Genomic DNA, 14,420 nt, shown 5'->3' with positions numbered 1-14,420 from the left:
ATTGTAGCAGTTTGGAACTGAACCCACAATATCACCAAAGAGTGTAAAATTCACAATGTCCTTTATCTGATTTAAAAAAAAATTATCAGTTATCAGGGAGGGGGAAACAGGAGAAAATAGTGACCAATAACTCAAAGAAAAATCAGTCCATTTAAGGAGACCCAGAAATGATAAGACATAATGGAAGTAACAGCAAGGACATTAAAAGAGCTATTGTAAATGTATCCCATGTATTCCAGAAAGTGGAAGAAATTTGAACACGATGGTGTCAGAAATGGAAAATATAAAAAGAAACCCCAAATTGAACTTTGTGGATGATGAATACAATATCTGAAATGAAAACCACTGGATGGAATTACCAGGAGATTGGAGAATAGAGAAGAAAATATTAATGAATTAGAAGATAAAGCAATAGAAACTATCTAAAATGTATAGAAAAGACTAGGGAAAAAAATGAACAGAGCATCAATGCCCTGAGAGACAATATCAGTTGGTTTTACTTATTGATAAAATGAGTATGGGGACAGGAAAAAATATTTGAAGAAGTAATAGTTGAAAAGATTCCAGATCTGGTGAAAACTATAATCCTATAGATCCAAGAAGCTTAATGAATGCCAAGCAGAAGAAACATAAAAGAAACCACCTTAAGGCATATCATAATGCATTTGACTAAAGCAGTGACAAAGAGAAGAGCAGATAAAGTTGGAAAGAAAATAACTGTCAACCTTGAGTTGTCATCCAGCAAAAATACCTTTCAGGAAATGGAGGCAAAATAAAAACTTTCACACAAAATCTGAGGAAACACATGCCCAACAAACTATATGCTAAATAGAAAATGTTAAAAGTTATTTTTTGGAGAAGGAAAATGATGCTATGTAGGTGTTTGGATGTACACCAAGTAATGAGGGATGCCAGAAATGGTAAATACAGTGGGGCCTTGACTTATGAGTTTAATTCGTTCCGTGACAGAGCTCGTAACTCAAAATTACTCGTATGTCAAATCAATTGTGAACGAGTGAGACCTGTGATGCTGGGCTGATGTTGTGGCGTTCACTGTGACGTTCGCTGCGCCAACTAGCGGTGGGGTATCTGAAGCTGGCTCGTAACCTGAATTTTAGCTCGCAACTCAAAGCAAAAAATCAGCCAAGAGACGGCTCGTATCTCGAAAAACTCGTTAGTCGGGATACTCGTAAGTCAAGGTCCCACTGTATGTAAATAAATAGAAAAGACATTTCTTCTCTTAGTTTTAAATCTTAATACCAAAATTCCACTGAAAAGATTTTTTCTTTTTTAAGAGGAGAGAGTGAGGGAGGTAGAAAAACATCTATGTGAGAGATACATTTATTGGTTGCCTCTCGCACACACCTCGTCCAGTGTTGGGATTAAACCTGCAACCAAAACACGTTCCCTTGACTGGGAATCGAACCTGCAGCTCATTGTTGGGCAGGCCGATGCTCTAATCACTGTGCAACACTGGTCCGGGCTTCACTGAAAAGATTTTAAAATTGATGTGTTGGTTTCAAAGTTTAAGTGCAAATATAAGAATCTAATCTAATAATAGACAAACAGGGTAATTGACCGTACCTTCGCTATGCCTCCCATTGGCTAATCAGCGAGATATGCAAATTAACCACCAACAAAGATGGCGGTTAATTTGCATATGTAGGCACGAAGTGGAGCAGTGAAGGCGCTGAAGGCGGCTCCAGTTGGAGCAGCGAAGGCCTGGGTACCGGGTGCCGGAGGAAAACCAGTGTTGGCAGCCAGGGGAAGGGAAGGCCTATCGCACGAATCTTTTCGTGCAACAGGCCTCTAGTTGTTTTATAAGTGAAACAAGACTAATGTATAACAAGGGACAAAACTCTTAATATTTTTCAAAGTTTTTATTAACTTAACATGACTTTGATAGATCTGGTGCAAGGAATAAGGAAAATGGACTAGGGGAGAGAGCCAGTTTCAATCTGATACTAAATATTGGTGCAGATTAATTTAACCCTTTTTAAATAAAAATAGGCATAAGTTAAAGTTCTATCCTTGTTCCACAGTCAACAGAGCAAGCCTTTTCAAGCCATGTCAAGTGCCACATTAGGAGCCTTAGCTCTCTGTCAGGAAATAAAGCATATTTCACCAGTACAGGTGTTCATGACTTTATCTCTCATGATCCTAATTGCGCAGAAGGTATTTTTTGAAAAGCTCTGCTGTGTTGGGGAGGAGGAAAAAGAGCCACTGGAAGATATGCATCTGATCATCCTACATTTGACTTAAGTGAGGATGCTTTTTTCCTTGGGATACTTTTTCAAATCTTAAGAATGGAGTTTAAATCTTCACTGTCTACTCCTTGCCCCAAGACGCCATGTGTATCTTCTCAGATCTACTTAGCAGTTTTATGCCGCTGATTTTCTCAGAGGTACCTTGAATGCCAGCCATGCTGTGCCTCAGAAGATTGGCACTATCAGCACTTTGAGTATAAGTTTTTCTCTTGCTTTTTGGAAAAGCTTTCCTAGACATACCTATCAGTAATTTATTTCATTTTTGGTGTACTTTCTCATCCTTGGCATGAAATATGTATGACAGGAAGGGATGAACTGATGTTTATTTTGGGGTGCCAGGCAGGGAGGTGTAGGATAGGATATAATAAAAGCTCTATCAGGCTTATAAAAATCAATTAAATGATAACCTTTAACATGTCCTCCCCAAGGCCCCAGGCACATCCACAGCAAGAACAGAATAGACTGCTGAAGCCTCGCCTGGTTCCACATTTTAATTATTAGAGGCAGTGAATCTGCTCACTTTTCCTTGAGGAGCATTTCTTCTCTGTTTGAGAAGTTGGGGTCAGCCTTCTTATTTTTCAGTTGATGCCTAAACAGAACATAACCAGGCTCATTTAAGATCATTTATTATTGGAGGTGTCTTTTAATCTGTGACACAATCTGTAGTACATAGACATTGAGTTGAGAGCTGTGGCAGGATTCTATTGTATTTTATATTTAGCATGCTTACCAAAAAGGAAATGATACTTATCTCTAATGTTCTACAAAGGACATTTTGATATCTCTAATTTCTCTCTCCAGATTGAACCTAAAAATAATCTTGACCTCTTAAGAGGTGGCAAACTATATTTATTTATAACCATACCTGAAACAGACTTAACAAATGCTAAACATATAACATAAATTCAATCAGATATATATGAGGCAGCTTGCTTCTGCTAATTACTAGGAAGATTAAAAAGTTTCTTTTTCATTTTAAAAAATAATCTGACCATTGCTAGTTGAATAGTTAATAGACATTAACAATTGTATTGTGATTATACAGAGACTTAGAAAATGAGCAGAATGTGTTGACTAGAAAAGCAAAGGTGATTCTACAGAAAGAGAATATGAAAAGAATGAGAGAAAGCATAGCATATTCAGGAAATGGCTACAGGCACCTAGGAGGAGTTTTGAGGAACTAAGCTAGAAAGGTAGCTTGGTACAGTTGTCCTCAATCCTGGTCACATGTGAGAATACTTGAGTGTCTAAAAAATATGTCGATGCCTAGGTTCCTCTACAGAATTTTATAGGGTAGGGCTCAGGTTTTAGCCTATATAATGTGATTCTAATCTGAAGACAAAATTGAGAACTATTTGTGTAGTTCATGATAGGCCTTTCAATGGTATGGGATATAGCATGTATTTAACTATAATAATACAATTGTAATATGCTAATTAGACTGGACAGCTGGACAACCTTCCGGACAAGGCTGGGGCTGCGAGGGCCACGCCCCTTGCACAAATTTCGTGCATTGGGCCTCTAGTCTGTTTACATCTTGCCCTGCTCCAAAAAGGATTTAAAGTAGTGATAAGGGTTTCAGAATTTATACTATGGAAATAGTGTATTTTCCCTCAAATATGTGTATGTTATATATAACACATCAACTTAATGTGTTTGAATGCTTCCTATTGCATTTGGAAGAAATATCCAGTTTATAATATTTTTTTCTCTAAAGCAGACTTTCTTGATCACTTTAGCCTTAGCCTAGCCTTGCAAGTTTTGAGTGATCTGGCTTCTGTTGACTTTTCTAATATTTCTCATCATTTTCTTTTCTTGCTCACTGTGTGTAGTACACTCCCCCACTATATCATGTTTTTAGAATACCAGTATTTTTTTTTTCCAGAGTTACATAGTATAGTACTCTTTCCCTGGAATCCTATCTCTCTTATACTCCTTTCAGAAACTTTTTATGGCTAATTCCTTTTTATTTTTCAGGTTTCAGTTATAATATCCAGCTTATGTCACCTCCTTGAATTAGTTTTTTTAATTACTCTATCTAAAAATAGATATAACTCATTGTCATATGTCACCTATTAGTTTAGATTTATTTTGTTTTCTCACGTGACTAAACTTCGTAAAGGCACAGGTGTAGGGAGTGTGTGTGTGTGTCTAAATCTTATTTGACATTGGTTCTGTAGGTCCTTGCACAGTAGGTATATAATGCATACGGATACACAGTACAATATTTATTGTATAATTTAAACACTGGTGTGACCTGTTTAGATGTGTTTTTCTGAAACTTTGTTCTCATGCTATTTAGGTAGATGTAGTGGTGGTATAGATAAAAAAAAGTTGGACGTTTTAAAAGCAAAGAAAATAAAATACTCATTCAAACTTACTTAAACAATTGGGAAACAGTCTTAGGTAATTAGAAGTCCAGAAGTAGGGGTCATCCGACCTCCCTCACCCCAAACTCTATAATTTATGATGGACCTGGATTATCTCTTTCTCTCTTCATTCTGCCAGCCTAGCGTCTACTTTATCTTCTAAACTGGTTCCCTTTGTGTGGTTACAACAATGTTGACAGCGACAGTCAGGGCAACATGACATTTTTCTAAAGGAGATACAAGCACATGACAAGATGTTCAGTGTCATTAGTCATTAGGGAAATGAAAAAAAAACCACAATGAGCTACTGCTTCACATTTACTGGGATGGCTATAATATTAAAAATGGAAAATAGCAATATTAGCAAGGATGTGCTGAAATTAAACCCCTCGTATATTGCTGATACGAATATAAAATGTTTCAGTTGCTGTGAAAATTTTTCGTAGTTCCTCAAAAAGTTAAACATTAAATTACCATATGTTTCAGCCATTCCTCTTAGATATATACCAAAAAGAATTGGAAACAGGTATTCAAACAAATAATTGTACACAAATGTTCATAGCAGCGCAGTTCACAATAGCCAAAAGGTGGAAACAACCAAATGTCCTTCAATAAATGAATGGATTATGCTATATTCATGGATACTATTCAGTCACAAAAAGAAAAAAAATAGTGATACCTGCTATAATGCGGATGAACCTCAAAAACATTATTATGCTACATGAACTAAGCCAGACAAAAAAGGTCACATACTGTATAATTCCATGTATATATAGAATAAATAAATCTATAGAGGTAGAAGGCAGCTTGGTAGTTTCCAGGGGCTGGGTAAAGGAGGGAAAAGGGAGTAAATGATTAAGGGAACAAAGTTTTCTTTTGGGAGATGAAAGGGTTTTAGAGGTAGGTAGACATGGTGGTTGTAAAACATTGTGAATATACTAAATGGCACTGATTTGTTCACTTTAAAATGGTTAATTTTATGTAAGTCTTACCTGAATTAAAATCTAGTACACAAATACATTGCCATCATATATTAATTATATAGAGTGTCCCCAAAAATGTATATACATTTTAAAAGCTGCTAACTCACTTAATTTTCATTCCTTTCAGGGTTAAACTAATTCGAAATAATGGGTGAAGCCAGACTAAGCTTTGAACAAAAAATTTATCCTAAAGTGCCACTAGACTCTTTTTTTTTATGGGGATACATAAAAGATAAAGTTTACGGTACAAAACCAGGAACAGTCGACGAATTGAGGGGGCACAAATACCAAAGGAAATGATTCTTAATGTTTGTAATTCCATTGCTTTGTGTTATCAGCAGAGCCTGGACCAGAATGGTTATCAGTTTGAAAACAGGCATTGACAAAAAAATTTCTGTGGATTTTTTAAAGTTTTGAAAATGGACTCTATATTAATAAACACTGACTTTATAATCATTCAAATTATATATACACTTTTTGGGATGTCCTGTATAATAAATCAGTATGCTATAGTGATTTAATCACAGATATACCAGGGATGATGAATCTTATTTTTGATACATTTGCTTTCCATGAATATTATCTGTTAAAAGAAGAATGTATATTCAATTAATCAGTGAACTTCTATTTGCTATCCTTTAACATTTTTTCTCATATTTTTTATAAAACATCTATTTAACTGTTTTATAGAAATTTAAGTTTGGATGACCAGAGTTTTAAAGACTAAGCTATATTTCATATGATCCAAGGAAGTGTGTTAATAATATCATGCACTTTCGGTGATAAAATTGTTTTTCTTAACATTGTTTAAAAATGTCCTCAATACTGTTTTGTCCAACATATTTTCACATTTATTTCATAGAGTAAGTAAATTAAATGTTAATAAAATTCCTAATACCAAGGTGAGAATTACAAATACAAGCCTGTTATTTTCTTACCTTTGCTTAATCAGTCTAGCATCAGTTTCTCTTAAATGTCTCAACATTTGATTTTTGTCATTGTGATTATTTCAGAATAATTGTTAAATGGCACTAGAATTCCTACTCATTTTCAGCTCCCTCTATTTTATTTTTACTAAGTGATCTGATGGACTTAAGTCTAGATAATCTTGTTCTCAGCTTAGAGTAAAATTACAAGTGGTTATATTTGAGTGGAATACCACTCCTAAAAGCAAAGGATGCTGAGAAGACAATAAGAAGCAGGCATTATTTGTACATCAAGGCTTATTTGGGGGCCCCCACCCCACCAATGTAAACTTTTTTTAGACATTTAGGCTTATTGTAACTTTAAAACAAAAAACAGTGTGCACACGCTCACTTACTAGTATGTCTCTCTTCTCTGTTTCACACTTTTCCAGCCTGGCATTAGCTTTAAGCCCTAGAAAAACCTAAACAGTTGCCGTTGTTAATAACTTATTAACTATTTTTAAATAATCAGATGAAAAATCCATGCTGGACCAGAAACCTTCTAAACCAGCTGCTCCACAAGTTCCACCCAAGAAGCCTACTCCACCCACCAAAGCCAATAATTTATTGAGATCTTCTGGAACAGTATACCCAAAGCGACCTGAGAAACCAGTTCCTCCACTACCACCTGTAGCCAGGTAAGTTTTAAGTAGTTTATTAATTTACCTGCCTTTGACATCAATGCCTTTCTACTAGTAAATCTCAAAAGAAAATTTTATCTCAAAATTTTAAAGTATTTGGTTTCCATGTTTTTCCTATATATTTTAATAATTCCTCTGTTAAATATTAACCTTATATTCACACTTATATTCAGTGACTATACTCATATTAAGCTGTTTTTACATTTCTGATTTTTAAAAAAATATATATTTTTATTGATTTCAGAGAGGAAGGAAAAGGGAGAGAGAGTTAGAAACATCAATGATGAGAGAATCACTGATCGGCTGCCTCCTGCACACACACACACACTGCCCACCCCCCTCCCCCACTGGGGATCGAGCCCGCAACCCGGGCATGTGCCCTTGACCGAAATCGAACCTGGGACCCTTCAGACTGCAGGCCGACGCTCTATCCATCGAGCCAAACCGGCGAGGGCTACATTTCTGATTTTATTAGGATTATAGTTTTAAGGTAGAAGTCAGTGTTTATGGAAATCATTTTATAGAACAGAAAGAAAACTCGGTATTATGCTATAACATCTTTAGTGCCATTAAATTAAAATGTTACAAAATAGTCATGTTTCACATACAAGTGATTTTTGCCTCTGATTTTCTCATTTCAGGATTAATGGGGAAGTGCCTGCCATTTCATCAAAATTTGAAACTGAGCCAGTATCAAAACCAAAGTTAGATTCTGAACAGTCACCACTTAGACCAAAATCAGTAGATCTAGATTCATTTACAATTAGGAGCTTTAAAGAAACAGGTAAGTTAACGTGTAGAAAGGTGGTACATTTTAAAAGTTGCCGATATAGTTTTCAGAAACTATTTAAAATAAATTTGTATATTCAATTTGTGTGTGGACAGATACAGTGGAATTTAATTAAAATTTGTTTTAAATCTATGAAGCCAAAATAGAAAAACATAAAAGAAGATAAATAGGCAGAATATTTATGATTCACATAAACTTCCTTATTGGCCAGAGGACTGAGGTGGCTATTAAGAGTTCATCCATTTATCGTTCTGTCTCTTCAGAATAGAAAGACCACACCACCTAAGTCAGGCAGATCTGAGGATGTTTTAGTTTTAGAAGTTTAAAAATAAAGAGGTGATGTAGACTCTAATGCCAGCACTAGATTACATTTAAGAATATTTTTATTTTCTACTTAATATCAATATACTTTTCGATTCAGACAAATAGGCTTTTTGTGACTTACTCTCTTTCTACATATCAGCAGGCTTTACTTCTTTAGAGAAATGTTGTTTATTAAGTTTCAGACTGATTTTTTCAGCCTGTTAATCATCTTTATTAGTTTCCAGTCTTTTATCCATATTAGTTCTAAAATGGAACACTTAAAACAGAGAAAGTCTTGATACAAATCAAAGGTCTCACTATTAAAGCGTTGTACACTTGTGGTAATGGTTATTGTATAGTACTTAGAATTTTTTTTTAGTTTTTATACATTTTCAAAGCACTTTCTCATATATGTTCTTATTTTATCTTTACAGTAACTGTAAGAGGCAAATACTAATTTTTCTATTTTACATCTAAACAGAGAAAGCTAAAGGTACATCAGATGTTCAAGATCACATAAACCAGAAGGGAACTTTTTAAATCCCCTTTATACTAAGCATTCTACGAAATATTTTTTTAAATTTTTAATATTTTAAATATATTTTTAGTTTCAGTGTTGATGTAAACTCAAGGTCAGTTACACTTAGTTGTTTTTTGTTTTTTTTTTGTCACAATATTGGAAAAAGTACTATTTATCAACTTCCAAAATTCTTCACATGATTTTATTTGTCTTTCCTCTTTTCAGTTTGCCAATACCAAACCTCTGACCTAAACGTGGCCTCTCTCAGGTTTTTAATTTAAGTGTTTTATAGATCCTTTTGTCATGTATTTTGGATCCTGCCTGCTCTGGATAAAGCCATATTCATTGATAATTTCTGGAATTTGAGATATTGGTTGTATTTTAGAGGCATTCACTCAAATATGTTCAGTATGTTTTATCTGATGAAAATTATTCATATTCACTGTTAGTTAAATAAAATAAAATTCTCTTTGTGTTTTTAAAAATACTCCTTTCTGTTGAGGTTAGTGGTGAAAATATGATTCTATCAATTCTTACTGTTTTCTCTTTGATGTAAAATACAGCTAGAAATGTGTTTTCAAAAGTCATAGTTGGAGAAATAAAGATTAAGTGCACAGTTCTAACTCTAGAAATAAAAACTCCATGGACATTACCTTTTTAATTTCCAGAATTATCTTCAATTTTTATCAGAAGTCTTAAATTTTAATGAGTCATTTTGGGAGCTGAAGAAGTAATATTTAGAGCTTCTATATTCTGTATTTTTCTGTTACTTGGTATCATTCTTGCATATTTTTCATCATTTGGTTGTCTCAAGGTCATGAAAATTACAAAATAAAAATTTTTTAAGTAAATAAAAATCATTTTTAGTTTTCCAAACTTTTTCTATATACGATCACCAGTAAATTTTGTTTCCTTTGCTACATTTCTAATAAAAATGATGTGTAACAGTGTGAAAGTATTGGTGGTTGAAAAGTTCTACTTTTTGCCTTGTTTATGGTCCCAATTCTTATCTTACATCCATAGCCATTATTCAGTCTTCATTAAAAACCAAAAAGGCTTTGTGGAACAGGGTTTTGAAATTTTCTGATTTCTTTCTTTATCAAATGAATAAGGGAGTAACTTTTAAAGATGCTGAGACTTATATATGGTCAAGAAACTAACAGCTGACTTTCAAGCTGCTGTCCTTTATTCTTTCGGGAATAAAGCTATCAGTCTGCCCAGGTGTACCACATTTATACCCTGTAAAGTTCAGAAAATATACATTTTGGAAATTGAGCTCATTTTAAGTAGCAGATATTTACTAAGTAAGAAGTGTTCTCTCTTCAGTACTGTTTTAGGCATAAGTAGTGTGTCAACGTGAAAGACATAGCTGCTGACAGTAGCTTATGTCTCAGACCATAACTCAGGTTATTCCTTATTTTCTTTTTATTAAAATATCAGATGATCTTAGTATGTGTAGTAGAAAGGTGTTTTACCTCTTCTTCAGAAACTGTGTTCTACATCAAATACAGCCTCAAATTAAGCTTATTTTAAATTATATTTTTGACTCAGGTTTTACATTTTTTAAACAGCATATCAGCTAGACCTTTAACACATTTCGTACCGCTCAGGAGTTTTCTCGTGTTTCGCGTGCCATCTGTTAAGGACCGCTCACGAGTGTTCTCATTTTTCACGCCCATGGAAAAAGGAGTGAATCTAGATAACTTATGTAAGTTTTGTTTGGCCCCTCTTCATAGAGGAAAATGTTTTACGCAGTACCATACGTTAAAAAAGTACTAGGAACTTTAATTGTTTAATTGTTTTTGTAAATAAAAATGTTATATTATTGAAAAACAACGCCTAAAGTGCATTATGATGATTTAAATAACGTGCAGTTTGCCCAAAAACGTGCGGTCCCTGGCGTATGTCTTAGAGATTTCTATGTGGTACGCAATGTGTTAACAAGTTTCAGAAAGTTTTTAAAAATACAAAAATCTTCTTAGAGTTTCATTATGATGTAAAGTAGCAAATAATTTCAAGTGAAACGAAGAGTAGAAAGTACACTGTCCTTGCTATTTAAAAATGTGGGTTGTAAATTATTAGCTGATGGTCATTATTGGCATGTTTCTTCTATTAATCTATTTTCTTGCTTAAGTAACAATTGAACAGCCCAAAATTTCTATGATACTTATTAGAATGCCTGACATGGAAGTTGGTATAAAGTTATTTCCTTTCTGCTCCCCCCTCCATTGTTAATCCCATCTCGTTCTGTTTCTGCTATCTAGGAAGGATGTAAATTCCTGATCCTCCTCTCAGATAGGATTTTCCTGTATATAAAGGCATATAAAACACATGTATGTATATGAGTACAGACTCTGACTTTTGTACATATAAGAAAAACATTCCTAGAACAGTCAATTTGGTTTTATTTTTCTTTTGAAAAGTTTATAAATATCCTCTTATATTACAAGTTGTAGAGCTGTTACAACCATGTTAATATTGCTTTTTCAAACACTTCATAAAAAATTGGTTAGGATAATCTCGCTGCCACTACTGGTTAATTATAAACTTTATGTGGCCTAAATAGTTAATTTTCCAGACAGTTTACAATTAGTTTTAAAATAGAAAATTTAGTGGTAATGTAATTATGTCAAAAGCACAGATGATGAAGTATTCTTAGAGTGTAGCATATTTCCTTTTGTTGTTGTTAATCCGCATCTGACGATATTTTTTTTCATTGATTTTTCGATAGACTGGAAGAGAGGGAGAGGGGGAGAGAGAGAGAGAGATTGGTTGCCTCCTCCACATGCCCCAACTGGGGCTGGGGATCGAAACTGCAACCCTTTTGTATGCAGGGCCACTCTCTAACCACTGAGATACACGGGCCATGGTGTATTTTATCTTTTTAAATTGTTTTTCTGTGGTAAATTCTTCTTGGGTTAAAATTTGTATTTTCTAATAATTTCCTCGATGTCATTCTAGAGAGTTATTATATTAATGAATTTTCACTTACATATATATGAGATTTCAAGTGTTATACTAAGTTGCATTTTTATACTGAAATATTTTAAAAGAATAATATAGTTTTTACTAGATCATAGAATTAAAATTTTCTCATATTTACTATATGCTGAAGACTAAAACTTGATCAAAAGGTAGTTTAATTTTAGTAACAGCTATACTAGTATTGAGTTGTTAATATATTGATTTATTACTCTGACCACTAATTTTAGTATTAAAACATCCTTTTGGAAACTGTCTTAGTGTGCAGTGAGTAATAAAAAAATGCTTGTTTAAAAAATATCTATTGAAATTTATACCCATCATAATTTTTCCTTTGAAAAATGAAAGAAAAAAATCTAAAATCCAGGACACATCTTATGTAAATTTAGATTATTTGTAATAGGTATATGCTAAACATTGAACTGCTTCTATTCGTTCTACAACTGTTCCTTTTTCCTGCTTTGTAAAATAATTTTTTTGGTTTAGTCTTTTTTCTAGACATTTCTATCCTTGACTTTTCTTTCCAGATTTTGTTTCCTAGCCTGTTTGCCATGTTTCCCTTCTTACGTGTCAGAAAATTATTCTACCTTTCTCCATTTTGGTAAGATAACAATTTATAAAAGAAATCAAAATATTATATTCAGTATAAATAGGTGGTGCACATTGATTTTTTTTGTAATTTTACTAAAAGTGTACATGTCTGTCTGTCTATTCTAACCCTTTGGTTTTCCATTTTAAAATAAAATGAAATTCATGTTGGGAAGATTTTCCTGGTCAGTTTAAGATATTTTTTGATAAAAGTTTTGTGTTTACTTGAAAACAATAAAAATCAGTTTACTTTCTCCCCCAATTTGATATTTCATTGTGATTTTTAAAAACTCCATGTCGTCTTAGGCAGTATTTAAAAATTTAAATGGCTGGCAGAGTGACATTATGATTGCAAGAGTTAAGTGGTTGTCGTGCCTTTTATGCCATGTGGACAGTCTAAATCTATTGTTATTACTCAGAGAAATTGAAAAGTGTTTAATATATCAGAGTCTAAGATGTGCACTATTTCATTTTACTAACCTAATGGCTTCAATGGAGGACCTGAGAGAGTTTTAGAATAGTAAAATCATTTATCTTGGTGTTGTAGCCCAAAATTGGACACATAAAAGGCCTTTTTTACATGAGCATGATGTATAATTTACCTTTATTTACCCTTTCAGTTTCATTTATCTTCATTTATCCTTTCTATGGTTTTCTGTTTATTTCTTTTTCTTTCTGCAAGTTGCTTCAATATGCATTTGAAAATAATCTCCAGGGACCAAAATGATTGGATTGTACTTTTCAAGGTTTTTTTTTTTAAGTTGTCAATAAACATCAGTGTAAAAAATATTTTTTCACCCTTTAAACTACAGTATATTTTTAACATTTAAAAAATACTGATTATTTACTTTATTGGTGACATTTGCAGATAAAGTGATATATATATATATGTGTGTGTGTGTGTGTGTGTGTGTGTGTGTGTGTATACATACACACTCAAGGTCTTTCACACTGTATAATGACTTATACATTAAATCCACTGTTTATTATGATTTGTTATATTTTATAATTACTTACAGACTTACAATTATTTGACTCAAGACAGTAATTAAACCAAGCACATTGGATTGCCTATTGTGATGTATTAACCTAGTGACTAGATATAAAATAGAACCCAGAATATAATCCAAAATGTGAAGGTGAAGAGGAATTAAGTGGTCAACAGACACTTAAAGGTGTCACAAAATGCATATTGCCGAACAGTGATACCTAACTTCCTCTGCCTTACCCTTTTTTTCTTCATCCCTTTAAAAAAATATAAATGAATTACTTTGACTATGAAAATTGATGAATTAGCTGAGGGCAGTAATGATTAGAATCTTTAGACTTTTTTATAAACTAGTATAACTGAGGTGAGCATCTAAATATTTGACAGAAAGTGTATAAACATTCAGGTAACGATAACATGAAGAATGATTTGATACCTGGAAGATTAGGCCAAAGAAATCTGCCATTTCAAGGATCTTGACTATGATTATATCCCTAGTTTTTAATTTGGGCTTAAGGAAGATAATAGTGACAGTGGAAGTATCTGGAATTATCCTTAAGGCTTTTGTATACTTATAGATACCTGTGCTTCAAAATTAAAGATCAACTCCTTTAGAAAGGTTTTCTGGATCATGTAGAAAAAGTAAAGGCATTATACATTATTGTTTCAGAGATATGAATTACTAGGTTTCTCTTTACATCTGTTATTGGATCGAAGGTCAGCCAGCCTTTGATGGTTGGGAAACAAGTGGATGATCTATGTAGGATTTTTCCTTGATCTCCCATCTGCCTTAGATTTATAACTACCTTATAACTTCTAAACATGGTGATGTCTCAGCAGAAGTGCAGTGAACTATAAACAGTGTACATCCCAGCTACAGTATACTGTTACATGCATACATACAGAGTATATCAAACACATTAAATTGTACTTTCACTTCACATTGAGAAAAGCAACTGGAAAGCAGCAGTGTGGGTCCCAGATATAGTAGAGTCCTTAAAATTTGAATATCAGGGTACTACCT

At 33.4% G+C, this 14,420-nt stretch overlaps 1 protein-coding gene across 3 annotated transcripts in view; it reads left to right on the top strand.

Moving 5' to 3' along the window:
* Window positions 1–14,420, top strand: part of CD2AP (CD2 associated protein) — a 116,955-nt gene that overhangs the window by 86,772 nt on the left and 15,763 nt on the right. For all 3 annotated transcript variants that reach the window (XM_059701489.1, XM_059701488.1, XM_059701490.1), the window contains 2 exons: window positions 7,057–7,222; window positions 7,867–8,009. In XM_059701489.1, coding sequence (XP_059557472.1) covers window positions 7,057–7,222; window positions 7,867–8,009 — 309 coding nt within the window. The remainder of the gene's footprint in view (window positions 1–7,056; window positions 7,223–7,866; window positions 8,010–14,420) is intronic.

Source organism: Myotis daubentonii, chromosome 6 (genome assembly GCF_963259705.1).
Source record: "Myotis daubentonii chromosome 6, mMyoDau2.1, whole genome shotgun sequence".
NCBI lineage: Eukaryota > Metazoa > Chordata > Mammalia > Chiroptera > Vespertilionidae > Myotis > Myotis daubentonii.
The sequence above is the reverse complement of the archived record's forward strand: the minus strand, read 5'-3'. Positions and strand labels throughout refer to the sequence as shown.